This window comes from Pseudorca crassidens, chromosome 13 (assembly GCF_039906515.1).
Source record: "Pseudorca crassidens isolate mPseCra1 chromosome 13, mPseCra1.hap1, whole genome shotgun sequence".
In the NCBI taxonomy this organism is placed as follows: domain Eukaryota; kingdom Metazoa; phylum Chordata; class Mammalia; order Artiodactyla; family Delphinidae; genus Pseudorca; species Pseudorca crassidens.
Window position 1 is genome coordinate 86,939,350 of NC_090308.1, and position 25,980 is coordinate 86,965,329.

The 25,980-nt window shown below is 34.5% G+C and overlaps 1 protein-coding gene across 2 annotated transcripts in view; it reads left to right on the top strand.

Annotated features, from left to right (window-relative positions):
• Positions 1-25,980, top strand: part of EYS (eyes shut homolog) — a 1,666,475-nt gene that overhangs the window by 753,985 nt on the left and 886,510 nt on the right. For both annotated transcript variants that reach the window (XM_067702876.1, XM_067702877.1), the window contains exon 21: positions 19,910-20,034. In XM_067702876.1, coding sequence (XP_067558977.1) covers positions 19,910-20,034 — 125 coding nt within the window. The remainder of the gene's footprint in view (positions 1-19,909; positions 20,035-25,980) is intronic.

A 25,980-nucleotide genomic window follows, 5' to 3' on the forward strand; every position in this document is an offset into this window, starting at 1 on the left:
CAGTATTTACTATCTTAACAACTTTCATATATAGCATTTAAGCTGCATTAATTAATATTAATCATGTTGTACTTATATCCCTAGTATTTATTTATCTTACACTGAAAGTTTGTACCTTTTGACCGACTTCATCACTATAGAAAGATATTATATTATTATTGACTATATTCCCCATGCTGTACATTTCATTCCTATGACTCATTTATTTTGTAACTGGATGTCTGTACCTCTTAATCTCCTCATATACTTTACTCATCCCCCTACTCAGTCCCTTGTGGCAACCACCTGTTTGTTCTCTGCATCTATGACCGTTTTGTTAACATTTGTTGATTTTTTTGTTTTTGTTCATTTCTTTTGATTTTTAGATTCCACATATAGATGAAATCATATATCTTTTTGTCTTTCTCTGTCTGCCTTCCTTCACTTAGCATAATACACTAGGTCTACCCATGTTGTAGCAAATGGCAAGATTTCATTAATTTTTATGGTGGAGAAATATTCCATTATATATATATATATATATATATATATTCCACATTTTATTTATCCATTCATCTATTAATGGGTATTTAGGTTGCTTCTACATCTTAGCTTCTGTAAATAAAACTGTAATGACCATAGAGGGTGCACTTATTTTTTTCTAATTATTGTTTTTGTCTTCTTTGGGAAAATATCCAGAAGACGAGTTGCTAGATCATATGGTAGTTCTATTTTTAATTTTCTGAGGAAATTCCATACTCTTTTCCATAATGGCTGCACCAATTTACATTCCCACCAACAGTGCACTATGGTTCCTTTTTCTCCACATCCTCACCAACACTTGCTATTTGTTGTCTTTTTGACAGCTGTAAGGTGGTATCCCACTGATATTTCAATTTGCAATTCCCTGATGGTTAGTGATGTTGATGGTTAGTGATGGTTTTTCTGTGTCTGTTGGCCATCTATCTGTATGTCTTCCTTGGAAAAATATCCATTCAGTTCCCCTGAGCGTTTTTTAATTGGCTTGTTTGTTTTTTGGATATCAAGTTGTATGAATTCTTTGTATATTTTAGATATTACCCTTTTATCAGGTATATCATTCACAAATATCTGTTTTTGTTTTTTTTTTGGCTATGATTTTATTTATTTTGGTTTTCTTCCTATGTACAAGCTTCTCTAATAAATGTCTCAGAAGTTGCAGTTTAGCTACTCATATCTATTTTATCTATGTTCCATCTCAGCAGTGCTACCATTTGGGATCTAGTCAGGAGCAAGGAATAATTCTCTAGTTTGTAGAAAACACTATTCTGAAGTAAGCAGTACATGAATAGGATTAAGTGATGAGAATCTAGCTCTCTCTCTCTCTCTCTCTCCCTCTCTCTCTATATGGGGAAAATATTAATCTGTAGCACTATGTGATGGGTAACTGACACATAATGTTAAATAATCTGTAATAAATTTAGTTTAAATATATGTATTTCATCTTACAAAGTGAAGTCACATGTATTTACAAGCCAGGGCATCTACTTTCTAGCCTTTGTCCTTCCATTGATTATAACTCATCTAATCTAGCATGATGGATTTACAGATTAGAGTACCGCAAGTAATATAAAGTGATTTCTCATGAGTGGGGAGACATCAGAAATCTTTCTTCTGAAAGGGAGTGACATAATACAATCTAGGATTTGGAAAAATAAAAAGGAGATGATGAAAATTACAATGGAGGAACAGGAAATTGAAGAAAATGTTAAAAGTTTAATATGTCCTAGGAAAGAAAGTAGTAACAGTAAATATAGAAGAATTGCACAAAGTTTTGAGAAATATTTTAGACACTCTCAAAGGACTCAACCAAAGAGGATGAAATAAGAAGAATCCTTTCATATAGCCTATTGAATATATGGAAAGTGGTTGTGGGGGGAAGGAGTTGGACAAACAATTTGGTGTTAAGTTCATTGTAAGGTGTCTGTAGACCATCTAAGTGAGGATAATTAAGGGGTAACCCAACATTCAGGTCTAAATCGATGAGAGCAATTTGGAGCCATCGTAATGTTGGTGATAAGAAACATTTTTCTGGGTGTGGAATAACTTAGCAAGAACTTATAAGAAAGAAAAAAATATGACAACAGACCTTAAAGCCTAATGAAAGAACATTTAGGAAGTGGGTGGTTGAACTGGAACCAGTGAAATAAAAGAAACAAGGAGTAAAAGATTAACATAGAATGTCTTGGAAGTTAGGGGAGAATAAAACTTCCAGAGGAGAATGATTTATTGTATCAAATCTCAAAAAGGAATCAGGATTTTAAAGACAGTCGACTTTTTGTATACATTAGATTTGGTTATTTCATCCGAGCAATTTAAACTAAGAATTAAGGGTGCAAATTGTTGTCTTGGATTCAGGAGTAACTGGGAAATTACAAATGGAAGCAATGAATAAGATTACTTTAATGGTAAAGGGTAATAAGTAGGGAATCAGAGTGCTCTCTTTAGAATGAAAGACCAGGATACATTCATGATATGTTAGTAAATATGGAAAGACCAGTGGCTAACTTTAGAAAACAGAAAGAGCATAGCTTCCTGTGAATAGCAAGGATCGAGATCAGGATGGGCAAAAAGAGAAGTGTTCTTGGGAGTAAAAATGGATGATGACATTTGGGTAAATTTAAACATGAAGATATTAAATGTAATTCTTATGTCAGTGAAATAATAATTTCCAAATTTTGTTTTTAATTCTTACACACATTTAATTAATGAACACATTTATTTAAGACATTTAAATATAAGATAAATGTACTTTAGAATAATGGTAATTTTGAAACATCCATAAAACTAAGGATGATAATGTTGATACTGACTAGGGCTATTTCCTTGAGTCTAAATTTTATACAAAACCTGGAACCTAAATTATAGTGTAAAGGAAAATATATATATATCTTCTTTGAGCCAAGAAAAGCTAAATTTGATTTCAACTATAATAGTTTGAAATCTAATTTTGGATAAATCCCTTTTACAAACAACTTACTGTAATTTAATTATGTTTTGCTTTTACCATCTCTCCCTAATTCATTTATTTCTCAGTTTATTCCTATTTTCCTCACAAAAGACTATTTTTTATGTTTTATAAAAAGCATATTTCCAAGTTTACTAATTATTTGAGACCCCCAAATTCAATGCTGTATAAGTGTCAGAACATTATTAAAATGGACAAAGTTTCATGAAAACACAAATGTGTCTTCATGAAAACTCCAAAAGTCTATATAATTTTTATCACAGATTTGTCACATTTATATTCTTATGTATATATACATATATATATATATACAAATTAAAAATTCTCATATGTATCTTTTCACAGAAAGAGAGAAATAGAGGGATAAATATAGATTATAGAAATAAATATAGTTATGAATATTCACTTTGTTTTATGTTGATACTCATTAGGGTTTTTTTCTAAATATCCCAGTTTTCCTTTTCCAGATACTTCTGTTTGGGGTGGAGCAGCATCGATATTTTTGGCTAATGAATTTAATTGAGAATGATGTGACCAGTGGGGAGAGGGATTAGTGCTGGTGGTAGACTTTGCAGATGCTCTGAATGATGGCTGCTCCATCAGATGATCCAGAATGAGAATGATGACGAGGGAGGGTTGTCCTGGTGGACCTTTGATGGACACATCTCATAAGGAAGAAATAAGGCTTTGTGACTTTCAGCTGTTGAAAGCTGTGACTTTCAACCAACCATTCAAAAAATTGTTAACTGACCAATTTACAGTGTAGCCACATGAAGTGGTATCCAATTAAAGATTCCTTCCCTTAGGCTTTTATATGACTTAATGAGAATGAAAACTGAGAAATTCTCCCTTATTAGTGATGTTACATTTCATCAGAATATACTGTTTTACAAGTATATATAATCACTACTAAATTTTTAGTGAATTTTGAAGTTTTAGAAAGGTAACTTAAGGAAGTCTAGTTCTATTATTTTTTGGGAAAATTATCAGTTTTTCATGCTTTAATTGACTCTTTTAAAAATTAAAACATATTTGACTCTTTTAAGTAAAGGGCTATTTTTCTGGCCTGGATGTGCACAGTTGTCTGGTAGTTGCGTGTTTAGCTGGGAGGGATCTCTGCTCCTATCAGAAAATGTTTAGCGCAGTTATTCTCAAAACATGAAAGGTTCTCAAGCCAGACTTCCTTGCGTCTGAATTCATATCCATTATTTACCAACTGTGACCTTGGGCAAATTACTCAACCTTATTAACACGCAATTATTCTCATTTATAAAATAAAAACCTCTCTACATGTACTATTCTGAGAATTAAATTTAGTAACATATATAGAGCACTTAAAATGTGCCACAGACAAATTAAGTTATATTTTTAAAACTATAAGTAGGTTTGTCATGCCAATATAAAATAAATAAGTATAAATTAATTCATTAATTTCATTAATTAATGAGATGACTTACCTGGAAGATGTTGACTAGTTCATAGGGCATTTGAAAAGATATATATTTATAAGAAGTTTAATAAAGACATTTGAGAATAACATTACTAAATTAAATACAAATCTGGTTACTGTCCTACAGAACAATAAATAATAAACCTTTGAAGTTATTTGTTTCTACTGAACAGAAATGATTTGCATCTCTACTGGACAAAAATCTACATACCACTTAGGTCTGTGACTTTTAATTAATAGTCAACAAGTAATTACTTAATACAAGTAATTTTAACTCACTCTATCAGATGCTGTCGGGGTACCTCTCACACTGCTATGATTTCAACTTGCCATAGCATCTTCTAGCTGCCTGCGTTTGTATCTATGAGCCTGAGAGCTTTCAGAATCTTCTTCTCTGAAAGGCAGAACAGAAATTCTCGGGAATTCACACTCTTTCCCTTCCTCAGCATCTCCCCAATCCAGCATGCAGCCCATGACTATACTTGGTGGGAGATGGGTTGTAAGTATCTTATCCTTCTCACCCCATCAGGTGGGGTATTTCTGAAGTGTATTTTTCATGGTTGACCAGAACTTGCCCAAGGAATAAACCCTAATCCCCACTTCAATAATTGACATAATAATGCAAACTTCATTTCCTGCATTCTCTTCCCTCCACCAGCTTACTCCACTTTAGGTGTTGTCTACATCTCTACAAAAACTACTTCCACTGGAACTCTTTGCTCAGAATTTGTTTCCAGAGAATCCCAACTGAGAACTGCAAATCCTGGAAAAATTCTCAGGGCCTAACACAGCTTCCATCAACCAGTCAAGCCTGTAGGGGCAGCTGACTAAGTACCCTGTTGTGCCTGAGCAAAGCCTGCTGTTCCAGGGTGATTGTCCCCCTGCTCACTATCAAAAGAACAGGTGTAGGGAAACATCTCCCCACTTCCCACCACCCACAATCTAGGTCTTATCTCCCATTAGTTACCATGGCAACAGTGACTGTTTTGTGTGAGTCTTGTTTTTCTCTTTCTATCTAAATATAATCTCTGTAAGCATCATGTCTGTTTTGCTCATCATTGCAGAGAACTTAGTACAGTGTCTCATACATAATAAGTAATTGACAAATATTACTTGAATATTGTTCAATAAATAAAGAAGAGGAAATAGAAGCAAACATAAAAGTGGTGCTCTCAACTTGTCAAAGAGCTAAAGACAATAACAGACTTCTGACCACACGTATTTCCTGGCAAAATAAAAAGTGAAAATGCTGTAAATTTATACTTTTTAAGTATCACCTTTCATAGATCAGTTAAAAAAACAATGGTGTGCCCAATGTTATACACCATCATCTACTTTCATTTCCATGTATAAATTTATTATACCAATTATAACTTACTTTATTATATATATATTTTAAAATAAAATGAAGACAACTGACAGAGACCTGTAAGAAACCAAGTAATCTGATCATTAGTCTTTTTCTTTTTGAAATTTAAGTTGTGAAAAACAGAACAGGTATTCACAGGGTGCTATGGAATGGCAAACTATAATCCTAGAACCTCTGCATAGAGGACATCTTGAGTTCAGTTACACAGTCTAGGTATTTTCAAGCTGTGAAGTCCTTAATTGTTTTTTCTTTATTGCATCTTTAAATTTTATGGGGAGACTACAGTTGTTTATGTGTTGCCTTCTTAACTTAAAATGAGACTACACAAGAAGTAAAGTTTATATCTAAATGTATCTCCCTCCTGATAATTTGGAAATAGGGGATCCATGTAATTGTTTCTAATAATTGTTCATCCATAGCTTGCTGCCCTATACACATAGTCAAATTATAAAAGACATTGGGGCACACATGCTTTCTTACAAGTTATGCAGGTTATGTTTGATAGAATTTTGTTAGTGACCACTTTCTGTACTAAGATGTCTGTTTTGTAATTTTTTCCTGATTATTATTAGTTTAAAAAATTACATTTTCGGGCTTCCCTGGTGGCGCAGTGGTTGAGAGTCCACCTGCCGATGCAGGGGACACGGGTTCATGCCCTGGTCCGGGAAGATCCCACATGCAGCAGAGCGGCTGGGCCCATGAGCCATGGCCGCTGAGCCAGCATGTCCGGAGCCTGTGCTCCGCAACGAGAGAGGCCACGACAGTGAGAGGCCCACATAACGCAAAAAAAAAAAAATTACATTTTCTTTATATCGCTGTTGTGACTCTTCCACAGTAGAAAGCTAAAATTATATATTTTAATAAAATTTAAGTTCATAATATTGTATATTAGATATTGTCAGTGAAATATTGTTAATAAATTTAGACATTTTGTGGAAACCATAGATTGATGTCCTGATAATATTATTAGACCCTGAGCAGAAAAAAAAAATATTCAGATGCATACTTTAAAAGTGTGAAACCTATTTATTTTATCAAAAAAAAAAAAACAACAGTAAAATCAATTATATATTTTAATGTAGTTCAGCAAGATCATTTCTCGTAGGTATTAATGTAACAGAAAGGCAGTTAGCTCAAAACATTTCTGGCAGTTCTAAAGATGCTTGAATTTTATAGCTGCCCTTTCTCACTTATGTTTGGGGGTGGGGGAGGAGAAGGCTGGAGGTGAGCATCAATTAAATGAATGATAAGGTCTTTGACGGATAGATTATTTTTTCACCTTTTTAATTTAGAAGTTAAAACTTTCTATCACAGTTTAAGTTGAAAATTATGGCTGAGATAATAGAGGTCTGACTCCAGTGCAAGTTAAAGAGGAAAAAGTCGCTGCTCAAATGTCAAGACATCTTGTGGTCTAAGATGATTAAAACCAAACTGTTTGCTATATGAATCCCAAGGTGCAGCTATATCTCAGCTTTGGTGACATTTAGCCAGTGACTTTTCATAGCTTGTTAATAATGTATAGCTGTCCCTATATAAATCTGCAGTGACAGAAGTGGCCATTTGTAGTGGAGCAGTTAATGAGATTTATTCTTGACAGAAAATGCAGATTTGAAAAGTATTTCTACAAAATCAAGATTGATGTCAAAAGAAGTCATGCATTTAATGGACCATGGCATCATAACCAATTTTGAGTGTCTTAACCAAGATCACAGAATTTTGTTCAGTGATATATTTATATTTTTAGTCAGCCTTCTATACAGCCCAACCCCCCAGCCCTCTCCGCCGATAGTTTCTACTTATCCTGCATAAATCAGAAGTCTTCACCTTACAAATCACTTCCTCAGTGGGAATTTTCTCGCCTTTGACTTGGTTAGTTCCACGTCATTCATGTAAGTTTCCCATGGTAAGACTATACCATACATTTTCATGATTACTACTTTGATGCCTGTCTTTCCCACTCGACACCACTAACAGGTTTCTTAATAAATTTTTAGCTTTCACTGAATCCTTAAATGATTGCTCAACCATTGAATCAACATTAACATGTGTTGAAATGAATATTCTTTGCTGAAGGAAGAGCTGTCTTTGTTAGACAATGAATTGAAGAAAATTTCTGTGCATATTCTGACTATTCAATATTAATCTCCCATTAATTATTTCATTTCAGTGGAGACAGAAAACTGCTGATTTTAGTCATGGCTGTATCTAATATGTCAACATAAAACCTGACATGTGTACAAATAATGAACAAACTATGAAATGTCACAAGGCAGATATGAGCCAGAAGAAAAGGGAATATAAGAAAGGAAATGACTTTACAAGTTAGTTGTTGGTTTTTATTTAACATCTATAAGAACATAAATAACCCCCAACTTTTGTTGATTTGAAGAGGGTTATCAGTATTTTGCAATTAATGAAAATAATAGATATTTATTATGAAAACTTCAAAAATGAAAAGCAAAAAATATAAAACAAAAGGCTGGAGCAAAATTGTCATGTTAATAGGTCAAACATGACTGAATACTACCAATTTCGTTTTCAGAACCCACTAAAATAAATTTTCAACAACTGAGACAGTCACTGTTAAATGTTGCTGTAGTTCCATCAACAAAAGCATAAAAGATGTATATTATTTTCCTGGCTGCCATAACAAAGTACCACACACTGGGTAGCTTAAACAGCAGAAATTGTTGTTTCACAGTTTTGGAGGGTAGAAGTCCAAATTCAGGGTGTTGGAAGGGCTGGTTCCTGCTGAGAACTCTGGGGGAACGTTCACACCTGTAATAACTTCTGAGAGCCTCAGGCACCCCTTGGCTTGTAGATGGTGGTCTCCCTCTATCTTCACATGCTTTTCCCTCTGTGTGTGTCTGTCACTGAGTCCAAATTTCCCCTATAGATAAGGATTAGTGTCTCCTCCAATGACCTAATCTTAACTTGAATATATCTGCTCAAAGATTCTATTTCCAAACAAGGTTATATTCTGTGGTACTGGGGTTTAGGTCTCTTTTGAGAGACACAGTTCTACCCCATAACAATATGCAATATAAAAATATATGAGTGTATATAAATATATATATATAGATACATAGACACAGAAATTTATACACTGCTTTCACATAGGCTGTACATGGGCTTTGCAAACATGAAAGTTAATTACTGACTAATATGTCAAATTTTGCTTACCTGGTATTTATTGCTAGTTATATAGATGCTTTCCAGTTACTTGATGTTAGAAATGACACTGGAGCTGGTGTTCTTATCTGGGGCTTGGAGTCCTCTTCCAAGTCCATGGGTTATTGGCAGAATTTGTTTTCTTGTGGCCGCTGGACTGAGTCCCAATTTGCCATCAGCCAGGGAACACTTCTTGCTCCAAGATGTCACCCATGGTTTCTTCCTGCATGGTCCCCACATTCACAACTTGGATTTTTGCTTTAGTTCTTCTAGGCCACACAGTGTGAGTCTCTCTGCCTCTTTTGTACCAGTCAGAAAAATCTCCTTGCTTTTAAAGCACTCACTCCATTGGGTTAGACTTACCCCAGGCACTCTCTCCACTGCCATGCAACTGGACACAATCAGAGTGATATTTCATCACAATCATGGGCTTCACCCATACTAGGGGTGGCAGGGGAGATTAGGCATGACTGTGGTAATCTTGGAATTCTGCCGACTATAAATACCCCATTAGTTCATCTTTGCCTTTGTGATGATAACTTTTCTAGAATTCCTGGCATAAAAATTACTAACTTAAAATAGATGCAAACATATGAAGCTTTTAAAACATATTGCTAAAGTCTAATATTCACTCCCACCAGGACGCCTGGAGTACTTGTATAACTGTGCATCCCCAGTAACAGAAATTTATCTCAACATGAGAAACAATACACACAGGTACATGTGCATTATTTTCTGTAGCATGAAAGAAACTTTGCAGATGCATAGCTCTTTACCCCAAAATACTTCCATATTTTCAAACGTTAAGAATATTCAATTACATGATCACAGTAAATTATTAAATTGTTTCTCATCAAATATTTACTCACTAGTTTTAGCATGCTTTGAAGGAAGCCCTGCAACCTTACCCATTCATGACTCAAAGTAAATACTGTCTGGGGACATGTGCACACACACATAATTATAAATTTGTTTATAATTTTTGAGTGTTTTATACTGAAAATGTCTTAGGCTATCTACTTCTCTCATTTTCTGAAAACAAGTGTCTTTTTATTATTTTTAATCCACACTGTGTATATTACAAAAATATTTTATTGAAGATCTCCGATTCATCTTCACTTTCAAAAATATAAAATTTTATCCTTACTCACGGAACTTCAGTAATCAGTAAGTCATCATTTTTCCTACTCTTTTGATCCCTAAGTCATCATTACTTCATAGGATAGTTTTTCAGTATTATTATTTCAATTATTTAAGTATAACACTCAGATATTATAACATATTATCTTTTTGGCAGAAACTATAAACTACTCTGAAATATATTCTTGTGAAGTTTAAAGAATAGCAAGCAGTTCCTTTTAGAGAATTTAAGCATGTGGAAACAGGAATTTAACTTATCCATCTTAACATTGTGCCTTTTTTTGCTTAATATAAATAACAACCATCAGAGCAATAATAAAAAGAGAGCACTAAAAATATCACCAGCACTTAAAATGTACCCAAATTTTCATAACATTGTAATAAGTATATTTTTACATTATTTTTTATTACATTTACTTTTTAAATTCATCCTCAAGCTAGACCTATAATTTCAGTTTAAATATAATCCTGAAATTATACATGAGAAAATCTTACTGATATTTATAAATGTAAAATTTACATCATTGATCAAGGTCACACAGCTGACAATTCCCAGAGATCTTAGTCATCTCTGTGTCGTCCCCATGTCAAGAATTCCAAAGCCTTAGCTCTGAATACCGTACTTCCTGAATATTGCACTCTACACCGTCTTTGCTTCTGTTTAATCAAATGAACCTTCTGGAGAACTCCCCATGGAGTCAGTTTCAGATCCAAGATTACATACAGGATTGATGTTCCCAGTAAGAATCCAATATTATAATTTGTCTAAAATAGTTCTACTTTAGGTCGTTTAAACAAATCATTGAATTCTTAATTCTTCTGTTTTATTTGTTGATTCAAACATATGACTGCTGCGGTGTCTGGTTTTCAATGTTCCATCACTCAGAAATGTGTTCATTAAAATCTCCTAATCACCTAGCATTCAGCCTGGACTTTAACGCTGAGATAGACCTAAAACTTCCTATTAGTTGGGTGGCAAAGTAAAATAGTAAACAGTATTTATTCCCCAAAGAAATTCAGCTATATCATAAAGGCTTAATTGATGTGAAATAATAAAGTTCTGATGAATGGAATCCTAAAGAACTATTTCTAGTTACTTGCTTGCTAAATTAGGAATTTAAAGGAAAAAAAAAAAGCTTTATATAGAAAAGAATTACCAATGAAGGAGTTTAGGCAGCTGACATGCTGATGCTGCATTCTGTAAGCTCATACAGAGATTCCTCCCACCCAGTAATATGTGTTATTTTGATTCAGAGCTATGTATCACAGGTAAGTGATCATGACATGCCCTGTTAGCAATTGCAAGGAAGACCACCATATCAACCACACAAAAAAGTATATTTAGGTAGGGTAGGCAGAAATCAGGAATTGGTTTGCAGAACACATTATTTCCATACATATATACGGTTTTCTACTCATGCTTTCATAATGTAATATTATAATGTTCTACTATTTATTTGGGTATTAGTATATTTAAAGTGGGAAATGATAAGTATAAATATACTAGCTTTGCAACAATTCTTAGGAGTATAGTTTCTGTCATCAGAGAGTATGCATTTCTAAAAGGCATTTGAACATTAAAAATTAACAATTTTATAAATTCTGATATGATTCTGTCTCACAATAGAAAGACAGATTTTCTGTGTTATTTTTTCTTGTTCTCTTAGCTCTTACTCACTCCTCTCCATCTCAAATCTTTTATTTTATAAGAAGACCAAATACTGTATTAAGACTCAGTTAACTTCAACAAAAAAATTACAAACAAGCAACTAAACTAATTCAATGAAAAATATACCTAGAATTTTTATGGCTCATAAAAACTTGAAGTTCACTTATGCTGCTAACTTCAGGCATAGCTGGATCCAGGGATGACTCAGTCCAGAAATTATTTCTCTGTCTTTCGATTCTACTCCCCTGTGTATATTGGCTTTAGCTGAAGGTGAACTCCATACACAGAGTGAGAAAAACTGCTGTTGATAACCTAGACCTCAATCTTCTCAGGCTAGAGTCTGAAAGAAAGACCAAATCAACTCATAAGAAAACTATTTGGCATTGCTTGAGTCAAATCCTCACCTCCAAACCAAACCAAAGGGGGTTTGTAATAGAGCAGGTTGGACCACTTCTACCCTTTAGATGACACAACGTAGGATTCCAATTTAACCTCAGACCACCGCTCTCCCACCCGGCCCCCTGCCCTACCCACAGGCACTCAGGATTCCCTTAGGGGAATGGATGCTGAGCATACAGACAGCACAGACCTTCTGTGGGTGGGATGATCACACTTATCACATTGCCTGAAATAGTTCTGGTTCATGCCTGTTTTTCTGTGCTAATTAATAGGAGGATCTCCTTTAATCCTCGAAGTATGTAGACTTAGATGCAAATTATAACATCATTCTATCTGTGTGTAAGAGCACATCTCTTCTCTCCTGAGAATGGAAGTAGGTGCATTTAGAAGAACTAACAAGTTGAAAATATTTTCTTTTCTTTTTTATTTCTATTAATTACAGAGTGGGTACAAGATTCTTCTACCCTTTCAAGGTAAAGAAGGGCTTTAGAAAGAATGAAAAGAACAGATAGCTTGTTTTTGGTAATGTAGCAGTTGGACCCATGTTGAATCTCTGGCAGGAACTTTGACTGCTCCCAAAGTGAATGTGAGTTTTCTGCACAGGCACTATTTCATTCATTATTTCTCCAAAGAAGAGGAAACCTATACATATTGGAACAGATGGATAATATGGGTAAAATGATATATAGACAAGGGCACAGTATTGAAGGGGCCACATCACATGTCCCATGCTCACTCACAGTAAAAGATCTTAAAATCCCTGGGGGAAAAATGTATTTCAATTGTAAACATAAGAAAATATACGTATACAACTATGGAGAGACCCAGAAGATAATATATAATAGTATATTAAATTTCAGCTGTCTTAATTTATAAAATGTGATCACATTTCTATATGTTCTGAAAACATGTAAACATAAAAGTTTATCAAAGTAGAAGTTAAATCCAAAGACAAACTCTGAGTGATATTTCAAACAAAAGCTGCTATGATTTAAGGTGATTTTGCTTTAAAAAATAGTCACAACAAACAGGCTACGGGAGAGTCAAACAATAGGAATTTATTTCCCCCAAATAAGAAATCCAGAAACTGGTGATTCCAGGTTTGTTTCAGCCCCTCAATGATGTCATCAAGTAGGTAGGATAATTCTGCCTTTGTGTTCTGCTCTGCACAGCCTGTCTGCACTTTTTGTTTTCTTGGACACAGTGGTTGCAACACCTGCAACTTTTTTAAGTGTGAAAGGGAAGCTGAGAGTGAAATCAAATGTTCTTTTCTCAAAGTGGTCCTCACCCCCTGCTGTAATGTCTGTGTGCCTGTGTGTACGTGTATGTATGTGTGTGTGTGAGATATATTGCTCTTTTGATGCTACACCAATGCATGGGACCCACACCTGTGTGTGATTTTCTCTCTGGAACATATAATCTCTACTGTGTCAAGTAGCAAAAATATAATTTTTGAGCAGTTTTATTGTGATGATACAGCTTTACAATTCAAGAAAAAATCTACCCCTCTACCTGGTAAGGCAGGCTTTCATTTCAACTCAACAGTTTTTGTTAAGTAGAAATGTCACCTAAGTAACTGGAGGAGATGCCAAAAGCCCTAAGCTTCTTGGTTAGGGCAGCTGACCTTAGATTCTGAGCTCAGTGCCCCATAGCCAGTTATCCAAGATTAGACACTCAATGTGCTTAGTGAATACAAAGAACAGGTGGGAAGATTCAAATGTTATTTTTGTTTTCATCATGAAGTATAATAAAGCCGACTTTTCTGTCCTTTGCATGCATGTAATTCTTCAGTGTAGGGGATTCCCATATAATGCCTTTTCTCCAAAAACATGAATAGGACTTTTTAATTAAGGATTTTCACTTTATAACTTAAACGTCTATTCTACCTTTGGGGCTTATGTAGTGAAAATAGGAAAAAAAATATTTGTATAATGCTAATAATTAACCATAGTTTTAAAAAGTCACAAAGTTGATCAAGAATTTTCATATAATAGGAACTTCTGTGAAGGTTATTAAAATGGCTCTTGTTCACCTTCTAAGACCTGCCTTAAAGTTTTATTGGCATGTTTTATCTAACTCTACTTCAAAACCCATGTCTTTGCTTTTCCTTCATTGAGTATATTCCTAGCATTTTTCTTCTGATTGTTATCCAGGCATAGACTTCTTTTGAGTTACAGATAAGAAGCAGGGGTTATGAATTCATATGTTGAAGTCTTAACCCCTGGAATTTGACTATATTTGGAGATAAGATATTTAAAGAAGTAATAAAGGCAAAATGAGGTCATATGAGTGGGACCTCGTCCAATATGACTGAGGTCCTTCAAGAAGAGGGGCTGAAGACACAGACAGAGGGAAGACCATGTGAAAACATTGGAAGAGGATAGCCTTCTACAAGCCAATGAGAGTGTCCTCAGAAGAAAACACCCCTGCTGACACCTTTATCTAGAACATGTAGCTTCCAGAATTGTGAGAAAATGGATTTCTATTTTTTAAGCCACCCCATCTGTGTTACTTTTGTCAGCCCTAACAAAAAACACAGGCAGGCAAGAAAGTGAACAAGAAAGAAAATTTCTGAAGCAACTAAGGCACTGTTAAAAATATAAAATCATTAAAGACAAATTAGTGAACTGAATACATTGTCATCTTATTAAAATATTACTTGGTAGGGAACTAGGAACATCTGCATCATGTTCTTAACATCCCTAAAAATTCCAGAGGGAAAGACGTGTTCAGGGAAAATGCTTAAAAGGAGCTCACTTTGTTACTTTGAGGCTATGGCTTTAAAATCCCTCCTCCCCAGTACAAAATATTTGATGTCAGATGATGTCAAGGAGGATGTTTTTGGCCCAATGAAGATAGTCTAAAAATATACAGGCTGGATGGCCTGCTTCTTCTAGGAATCTCTCAAAATATGAATGCTGAAGAGAGCATGAAAAATGGAGAGAATTTCCTTGAGCCCAGACAGGAGCTGTGTCTTGTGGAGATAGAGTAGCCAGCTGCATAATATTTAACAGATCATAATAATTATAATTAAAACAGGATACATTTATTGACTTTAATAGACAGTTTTTTAAATTTTTGTATTTTTTACAAACACACAATTGACATCTTCACTATTTCAGATATATTAGAGAATCTGGTTAGAACTTCTGTAGGGAAGCAACATGTAGCTATCTATACCTAAATGCCATTTCAAAAAGAAGCAGAGTCTGTTAGAAATTTATCCCTAAATGTATATTTACATTAAAGTTTGAAAAGCACTTACACAGATTGTGCTCTCTGACCATAATGTACTCATATTAGAAATAAAAAATGAAAATAAAACATAGTTATTTCACAGCTAGGAGTTTTATAGAGTTCATGACATATTTCTTGCTACCCATCTTTTTGATAAATGTGACTTTAATATGCAAATCAGTTTCTATAATTGGAGCTCAGATTTGTTTTTCCTCCTATCAGTTTTCTAATGACACAATTGCAAATTAGAGAGAATGATCCTAAGTAAATGTACAGTTTGGTAAATAGGTAGAGGTCAGAATAATCAGTATTTTTTTTTTTTTTTTTTTTTTTGGCGGTATGTGGGCCTCTCACTGTTATGGCCTCTCCCGTTGCGGAGCACAGGCTCCAGACGCGCAGGCTCAGTGGCCATGGCTCACAGGCCTAGCCGCTCCGCGGCATGGGGGATCTTCCCGGACCGGGGCAAGAACTCGTGTCCCCTGCATCGGCAGGTGGACTCTCAACCACTGCACCACCAGGGAAGTCCTCAGTATTTTAATAAGCCTAATAGAAACCATAGATGCTCTTGAGAGAAATAAATTATCTGGATATAAACAATCCCAAAGGCATTTCTTAAAGTTCAATTTATGCAGTGATTTATTCATTATGAGCTGATGTAGGCTGATGAGTGGCAGGTTAGTTTTTTAATTCCTTTACATTATTTCATGGAGAATTATAGAAGCATTTATGTCTTATGTTGGAGAATTCCTCACCATATTGGCTATATTAGCTATATTAGTTACACACAATTAAAATACTTTCAGAAATTTCTGATTCCACACTGAGCTAGAATATATTACATTCAAATATTATCTTTGAACTAAAGTCCAGAAATAGCATAAATAGCAATTATTTAGAAAGAAGTATACTTTGTACATTTCCATTTCTCTGTTATGCCTTGTGGCAAGATGGAAAAAATTGCCATGATTCAGACTTTTCATTTTGGTACAGTCATATGCATAAAAAGACGGAAATTAGAGAAGTACAATAATTTTCAAAATATGTGATATACTGTTAAGTACAAGGGATCTTTTTTCCCCTGAGTATTTGTTATTTAGTGATATTTTTCCAAACCTTGCTGCTCTAAGATTGTGTTGAAATAAAAAAATGTCACTTTTAAAATTAACCTTAACTCAAATATGGCTCTTAAATAAATACTATGTTGAGATATCAGGAATCTGTTCCCTGATAACTTGCAGAAAATACAATGTAAATACATGGGAAATCAACTTAAGAGTAAAATTTAAAATCTTGCTAAAGATACAGGATCCTGTGAAACTAACCAAAGTTCTGCTGGGGAATTGTTTCAATCACACTCTATGCCCATGGAGATTGGACAGAGTTAGACTGGTTAAAATGGAAGAAGAGAAAGTCAATAAGAAAATAAAAAACAGAGGCCATTTAAAAGATAATAATTCATATATTAAAGATTAAGAGAGACAATTGGAAATCTGAAGAAGGCTTAAAATAATTTCATTAAAATATCATTAGTCAAAGGAGAAATAAATGATGCAATAAGATAATATGGTGTATGTTGAGGTTGGGGGCATGTTGGAAACCACAAAACTCATAATTTTAAATGTGCTTTTGTGAAACCTCAGATAAACTTTAGAAATGTATATATTTTACTGTTTAAAAATCAATTTTTTTTCACCATTTAATGTGAAATCCTGGTCCCCTTTAATCTTGGTTTTGTTTTATACTGTATAACCTCCTGAGCCTCCATTTCATATATATTCATACATACACACACACAAAAATACACATATATACCAAATGGCTTATGTGTAAACAGTTATTGAAATAAAACACATTTGAAATGTAAAAACTTAGGATGTTAAACAGCTCTAGCATGTTGCCTCCTCAAATATAATTACTGTTCGTTCCCCAAAAAGAAGTAGTGTAAAACTGATTTCCCTGTGAAAAGAGCCTTAATTTCTCTAACAGCATACATACTGTGTGTCCACATATGTAGACAAATGTCCACAAAGAATAAAACATCTTTTAACTGTAATATTGGGATGGAGGGTAGGAGGGGAAATCTGCTTATTGGAAGAAACTATTCTTCCAGAGATGTGTAGTCATGATAGTCAGAAATCTGGAAATTATGCTTTATAATGAATGAGTTAAGAAACTTGGAAATTTCCCATATAAGGGGGAAAAATTTTGACAAAATGAAAGTTATGGTCAAGTGTTTAGGAGATGGGTTAGAATGTTCATGGATTTCTGCAATCAATAGAATGCCATCCAGTGAGTGGAAGAAGAAAAGAATAGTTAATAGCATTATAATAACACTATGGCAAAAGACTTGATGCTTTGCAAGTATTAAAAAAATAATGATGGCTCAACTTAATTTACTTGTTGTCAATAGAGCTTTTGAAATACCAGGTAGGTTGCCTCCTGAAGTTGTGTGCTCTTTAACATTGGATGGGGCCTGCAGAATACAACTCACTACCTCTTGAATACTTTGCTTAAGCCATTCTAGCACTAGAAATTTTGGATCTTTAAGTGAAACAAAACTTTAAAGAGATTTAGTCAGAATCTTCTTTCATAACTGGGTTCATTTGTGGGTCAGGATTTAGACTGACTCTTGCCATGGGAACACTATGTTTACAACGGAATCTACTAAAATTGTGCCTGCCAAGTGAATTATTTTTAATTTAAACTCAGGCCAGAGTGAGGGCTCCAATTACTGGTAGCCTAAAAATATTGTCAATCTTGGATTGTGTTCTGAGGATTGACAAGTGGATGCAAATGACCTTCCAAAGTGCCTAGCACATAGGTAGGACATTTAGCTAGCCTTAATTATATAATGTTTGCTAACTGGGATATCACAGTATACTGTAAATATGCAAGCTTTCTTAATAATGAGTATTTGCTTTGAGAAAATAGTTCTAATCACAATAGAGTAATATAGGCATAGTGATAAAATTTATAATAGATTTAGATAAGTTTCATTGCCCAAGTTAGTTCTGATTATTTGCTTATTATCTCTTAAAAATAATCCCCCAAATAACAGTCTACTTTTTTATGTTAAAGGAATTATTCCTAAAAGTAGAAAATAGAAGAAAAAAATTCTCTTAACATAAGATCTCAGTGTAGTTGAAGTGCATTAAATTCCTTCCTCCATTTATTTTGAAAACTTATTTAACATACACAGTAGGTTGAGCTCCACATGTAGCAAATACAGCAGGTGCTTTTGTTGCTTATCATCCCGTAACAGCTGTGCTGGACAGTCCCTAGCCACACCACTAGATCCCACCTCAGCTGTCTCTGCTTTTATGTCTTGGACTTTTTCGGAAGCTGAGGGATCTTATTGGGGACACATGGAGGATAAATACCCACAAATCAGTCCAGACATGTGGGTAGGCTAATGCACTGAGGGCAACCTTGACCAAAGTAGACAAGAGGCAATGTACAGCTGCTCCATCTCTCAAAGATTCCAGGGAAAACTTCTGATGTGCCTTCTTCCTAGATCTTCAGAAGGTCCTCATAGTTACCTGTTGCTGTTTAACAAACTACTCCCCAAATCCAATGGCTTGAAACAGCAGCACTTGTTTATTAATTACTTATTATTCTGTGGCTCAGGAGTTTAGGAGTGGCTCATCTGGGTGGTTCTGTCTCAGGACCTCTCATTAGGTTGCAACCAAGATATCAGTTGGGTTACAGTCGTATGAAGACTTTACTGGGGCTAAAATATCCTCTTCCAAGTTCCCTCATGCAGCTATTGCCCAGAGGCTTCAGTTCTTCTCCATGTAACCATCTCCACAGTGTTGTCTGAGTATCCTTACTACAGAGCAGCTGGCTAGCCCAAGAAAAGTAAAGAGAGAAGGAAGAGAAGGCACGCTTTGACCATCATTTAACAGTGAATCACTAAGTACAACATACACTCAGTGAGAGAAGAAAATAGAGAAAGGTGGGACTGAGCCCCAACACACACAGTGCTTACCCTTATTTTAAAAGTTTACTGACTATCCTGTAATCAACCTTAGTCAATATTTTCTATAGTACAGGCATAGGTATTTTATAGTACATACATACATTCATTCATGCACACATATGTATATACCAAGCTACCTATGTTTAAAATAGAATGGAAAGAGTAAAGTCTATAGTGATTTAGCTCTATGATGCCTGAGTCTTTTTATTTTCCCTTTTTCTTTGTGGCTATGGTTGCTTTTAGATCAATTGGCCTTAATTTCACTGAAAATACTAATAAATATCCATTAAATTATCTCCTATAAATCAACTACTAATAAATAGTAGTTGATAATACATGACTACTTCATGTCCTTAATTTTATAATAAATGACTACTTCATGTCCTTAATAATAAATAAATGACTACCTCATGTCCTTAATTTTATTCTTAATTTGGCAAATATTAACTGTACAATATGGACTCATGTGTATTATATAGAGATATGTATTTTTCACTTTTCTTTCTTAGATGTCTCCCTGGATTTTCTGGGAAATTTTGTGAAATTAACATAAATGAAAGTTCTTCATCACCATGTCTAAATGGTGTGAACTGTGAGGATCACATCAATGGATATATTTGCAAATGTCAACAAGGTAATTATGAAAAAGTAATGATCATGCAAATGTCACATTTAGTTACAAAATATATGTATTTATATATGTGTATTGTATATGTGTGTGTTTGTACAATACAATTTTGACAATCAACTCACTAGTAATGTTGTTGACTATCAACCAGCTTCTAAGCGTTGATCACACTTAAAAAATATGAAATTGTTGTTCTGTGATACTAGTAATCAATCCTTTAGGCTATCAGCAAGAAATCCTTGTGCTTAGATCATGGTATCTCACTACAGGTATTTTCAAAATTTATGTAAGCTTCAAATTCCTGATCTTTATCTATATCCGTTATGCCTGGTGCACAAGTCCTTTGTAAAAACTGGCTCATTAATATTTACATTATTATTACTGCCAATGATCATCAGTATAGAGATGGACTGGTTGGGTGAACTGATTTTATTCAAGGAGAACTTTTTTATTAACAACAGGTCTTTTGGGCCATTTCTGCCTTTGCTCATATTATCTTTAACTGTATACTGATATAAACAAGTTGTGTCCAGGAATCTTCTTCCCTCTCTTTCCTCTAGTTTTCTAAACTTTCAAATTTGTTGCTTTCTACCTGTGACTTCTATCACTCATCTTACCTTCAAAATTTAGTTTCATCCACCCCAAAATGATTTTGAATATGTGAATTTCCTTGAGCAATAATAATCTCACAAGAATATATGTGGGGAATATTTTTGGTCACTAAAAAAGAATTCTCACTATTCACAAACCCCAGAGAAGACTTAAGATAGCTTGTGGATACCCTAGAGTCTGGACTCCTGGTTATTTGAACCCCCAGAGGAAATAACAGCCAATAATTCTTACAGATAAAAGAAGTAGAATAAAGCTTACAATGCTCTGATAGAAGAAATAAATACCATTTAAAAGCTTTTGCTTTTCCCCCAAAAAATATCTTTCTCAGACAGCAGAAGCCAGAAGAACTACAATCCTGCAGACTGTGGAACGAAAATCACATTCACAGAAAGATAGACAAGATGAAAAGGCAGAGGGCTATGTACCAGATGAAGGAACAAGATAAAAGCCCAGAAAACCAACTAAATGAAGTGGAGATAGGCAACCTTCTAGAAAAATAATTCAAAAAATGATAGTGAAATGATTCAGCACCTCAGAAAAAGAATGGAGACAAAGATCAAGAAGGTGTAAGAAATGTTTAACAAAGACCTAGAAGAATTAAAGAACAAACAAACCGAGATGAACAATACAATAACTGAAGTGAAAAAAAATAAACTAGAAGGGATCAATAGCAGAATAACTGAGGCAGGAGAAAGGAAAAGTGACCTGGAAGACAGAATGGTGGAATTCAATGTTGCAGAACAGATTAAAGAAAAAAGAATGAAAATAAATGAAGACAGTCTAAGAGACCTCTGGGACAACATTAAATGCAACAACATTCACATAATAAGGGTCCCAGAAGGAGAAGAGAGAGATAAAGGACCTGAGAAAATATATGAAGTGATTATAGTAGAAAACTTCCCTAACAAGGAAAGGAAATAACCAGCCCTGTCCAGGGAGTGCAGAGAGTCCCATAAAGGATAAACCCAAGGAGAAACATGCCAAGCCACAGAGTAATCAAATTGACAAAAATTAAAGACAAATTATGAAAAGCAACAAGGGAAAGGTGACAAATAAAATACAAGGGAACTCCCATAAGGTTAACAGCTGATTTCTCAGCAGAAACTCTAGAAGCCAGAAGGGAATGACACCATATATTTAAAGTGATGTAAGGGAAGAAACTACAACCACAATTACTCTACACAACAAGGATTTCATTCAGATTTGATGGGGAAATAAAAAGCTTTACAGACAAGCAAAAGCTAAGATAATTCAGCATCACCAAACCAGCTCTACAAGAATGGCTAAAGGAACTTCTCTAAGTAGGAAACATAAGAAAAGGAAAGAACCTACAAAAACAAACACAAAACAATTAAGAAAATGGTAATAGGAATAAACATATTGATAATTGCCTTGAATGTGAATGGATTAAATTCTCCAACCAAAACAAACAGCCTCGCTCAATGGATACAAAAACAAGACCTATATATATGCTGTCGACAAGAGACCCACTTCAGACCAAGGGACACATACAGACTGAAAATGAGGGGATAGAAAAAGATAGTCCATGCAAATGGAATTCAAAAGAAACCTGGACTTGCAATACTCATATCAGATAAAATAGATTTAAAATAAAGAGTGTTACAAGAAACAAGGAAGGACACTACATAATGATCAAGGGATCAATCCAAGAAGAAGATATAACAATTATAAATATCTATGCACCCAACATAGGAGCACATCAACACATAAGGCAAATGCTAACAGCTATAAAAGAGGAAATCAACAGTAACACAATAATAATAAGGGACTTTAACACCTCACTAACACCAATGGACATATCATCCAGGCAGAAAATTAATAAGGAAACAAAAACTGTAAATAACACAGTAGACCAGATAGATGTAGTTGATATTTATAGGACATTCCATCTGAAAACATCAGATTACACTTTCTTCTCAAGGGCACATGGAACATGATCCAGGATAGATCACATCTTGGGTCACAAATCAAGCCTTGGTAAATTTAAGAAAATTGAAATCCTATCAAACATCTTTTCTGACCACAACACTATGAGATTAGAAATAAATTACAAGGAAAAAACATAAAAAGCACAAATACATGGAGGCTAAACAATACTTCACTAAATAACCACGGGATCTCTGACAAAATCAAAGAGGAAATTAAAATATACCTAGAGACAAAAGACAATGAAAACATGACAATCCAAAACCTATGGGATGCAGCAAAAGATGTTGTAAGAGGGAAGTTTATAGCAATACAATCCTACCTGAAGAAACAAGAAAAATCTCAAACAATTTAATCTTACACCTAAAGGAACTAGAGAAAGAACAAACAAACTCCAAAGTTAGTAGAAGGAAAGAAATCATAAAGATCAGAGCAGAAATAAATGAAATAGAAACAAAGAAAACAATAGCAAAGATCAATAAAACTAAAAGCTGGTTCTTTGAGAAGATAAACAAAATTGACAAACCTTTAGCCAGAATCATCAAGAAAAAGAGGGAGAGTACTCAAATCAATAAAATTAGAAATGAAGAAGGTGAAGTTACATTGGACACCACAGAAACACAAAGCATCATAAGAGATTACTACAGCAGCTCTATGCCAATAAAATGGACAGCCTGGAAGAAATGGACAGATTCTTAGAAAGGTATAACCTTCCAAGATTAAACCAAGAAGAAATAAAAAACATGAACAGACCAATCACAAGCAATGAAATTGAAACTGATTAAAAATCTTCCAACAAACAAAAGTCCATGACCAGATGGCTTCACAGGTGAATTCTATCAAACATTTAGAGAAGAGCTGACACCCATCCTTCTCAAACACTTCCGAAAACTTGCAGAGAAAGGGACACTCCCAAACTCATTCTACAAGACCACCATCACCCTGATACCAAAGATAGTACAAAAAAAGAAAATTACAGACCAATATCACTGATGAATATAGTGCAAAAATCCTCAACAAAATACTAGCAAACAGAATCCAACAACACATTAGAAGGATCATACATGATGATCAAGTGGGATGTATAAAAGGGATGCAAGGATTCTTCAATATATGCAAACCACTTAACATGATACACCATATTAACAAATTGAAGACTAAAAACTCTGTGATCCTCTCAGTAGATGCACAAAAAGCTTTTAACAAAATTCAAAACCCATTTATGATAAAAAACTCTCCAGAAAGTGGGCATAGAGGAAACCTACCTCAACATAATAAAGGCCATATATGACAAACCCACAGCAAACATCATTCTCAAAGGTGAAAATCTGAAAGCATTTGCTGTAAGATAAGGAACATAACAGGATGTCCATTCTCACCACTATTATTCAACATAGTTTTGGAAGTTTTAGCCACAGCAATCAGAGAAGAAAAAGAAATAAAATGAATACAAATTGGAAAAGAAGTAAACCTGTCACTATCATGGATGACATGATACTATACATGTATAATCCTAAAGATGCCATCAGAAGACTACTAGAGCTAATCAATGATTTGGTAAAGTTGCAGGATACAAAATTAATGCACAGAAATCTTTTGCATTCCTATACACTAACAACAAAAGATCAGAAAAATAAATTAAGGAAACAATCCCATTGACCATTGCAATAAAAAGAATAAAATACCTAGGAATAAACCTACCTAAGGAGACAAAAGACCTGAATGCAGAAAACTACAAGACACTGATGAAAGAAATCAAAGGTGAAACTAACAGATGGAGGTATATACCATGTTCTTGGATTGGAAAAATCAATATTGTGAAAATGACTATACTACCCAAAGCAATCTACATATTCAATGCAATCTCTGTCAAATTACCCATGACATTTTTTACAGAACTAGAACAAAAAATCTTAAAATTTGTATGCAGACAAAAAAGACCCCGAATAGCCAAAGCAATCTTGAGAACGAAAAATGGAGCTGGAGGAATCAGGCTCCCTGGCTTCAGACTATACTACAAAGCTACAGTAATCAAGACAGTATGGTACTGGCACAAAACCAGAAATATAAATCAATGGAACAGGATAGAAAGCCCAGAGATAAACCCATGCACCTATGGCCAACTAATCTATGACAAAGGAGGCAAGGATATACAATGGAGAAAAGACAGCCTCTTCAATAAGTGGTGCTGGAAAAACTGGAAAGCTACATGGAAGATAATGAAATTAGAACACTCACTAACACCACTCACAAACATAAACTCAAAATATTTTAAAGACCTAAATGTAAGACAGGACACTATAAAACTCTTAGAGGAAAACATAGGCAGAACACTCTATGACATAAATCACAGCAAGCTCTTCTTTGACCCACCTCCTAGAGTAATGAAAATAAAAACAAAAATAAACACAAAGATCTAGTGAAACTTAAAAGCTTTTGCACAGCAAAGGAAACCATAAACAAGATGAAAAGACAACCCTCAGAATGGGAGAAAATATTTGCAAAAGAAGCAACTGACAAAGAATTAATCTCCAAAATATACAAGCAGCCCATGCAGCTCAATATCAAAAAAACAAACAACCCATTCCATAAATGGGCGGAAGAACTAAATAGACATTTCTCTAAAGAAGATAGACAGATTGCCAACAAACACGTGAAAAGATGCTCAACATCACTAATCATTAGAGAGATGCAAATCAAAATTACAATGAGATATCATCCCACATTTATTAGAATAGGCATCATCAGAAAATCTACAAACAACAAATGCTGGAGAGGGTATGGAGAAAAGGGAACCCTCTGGCACTGTTAGCGTGAATGTAAATTGATACAGTCACTATGGAGAACAGTATGGAGGTTCCTTAAGAAACTAAAAATAGAATTACCATATGACCCAGCAATCCCACTACTGGGCATATACCCAGAGAAAACCATAATTCAAAAATACACATGCGCCCTAATGTTCATTGCAGCACTATTTACAATAGCCAGGTCATGGAAGCAACCTAAATGCCCATCAACAGATGAATGGATACAAACAATGTGGTGCATGTATACAATGAAATATTACTCAGCCATAAAAAGGAACAAAACTGGGTCATTTGTAGAGACATGGATGGACTTAGAGACTGTCATACAGAGTGAAAATGACTATAGACATGAATGACAGAGTGAAGTAAGTCAGAAAAAGAAAAGCAAATATCGTATATTAATGCATATATGTGGAATCTAGAAAAACTGTAGAGATGAACTGGTTTGCAAGGCAGAAATAGAGACACAGATGTAGAGAACAAACATATTGACACAAAAGTGGGAAAGCGGGGTGGTGGGTGGTGGTGGGATCAATTGGGATTGACGTATATACACTAATATGTGCAAAATAAGTAACTAATA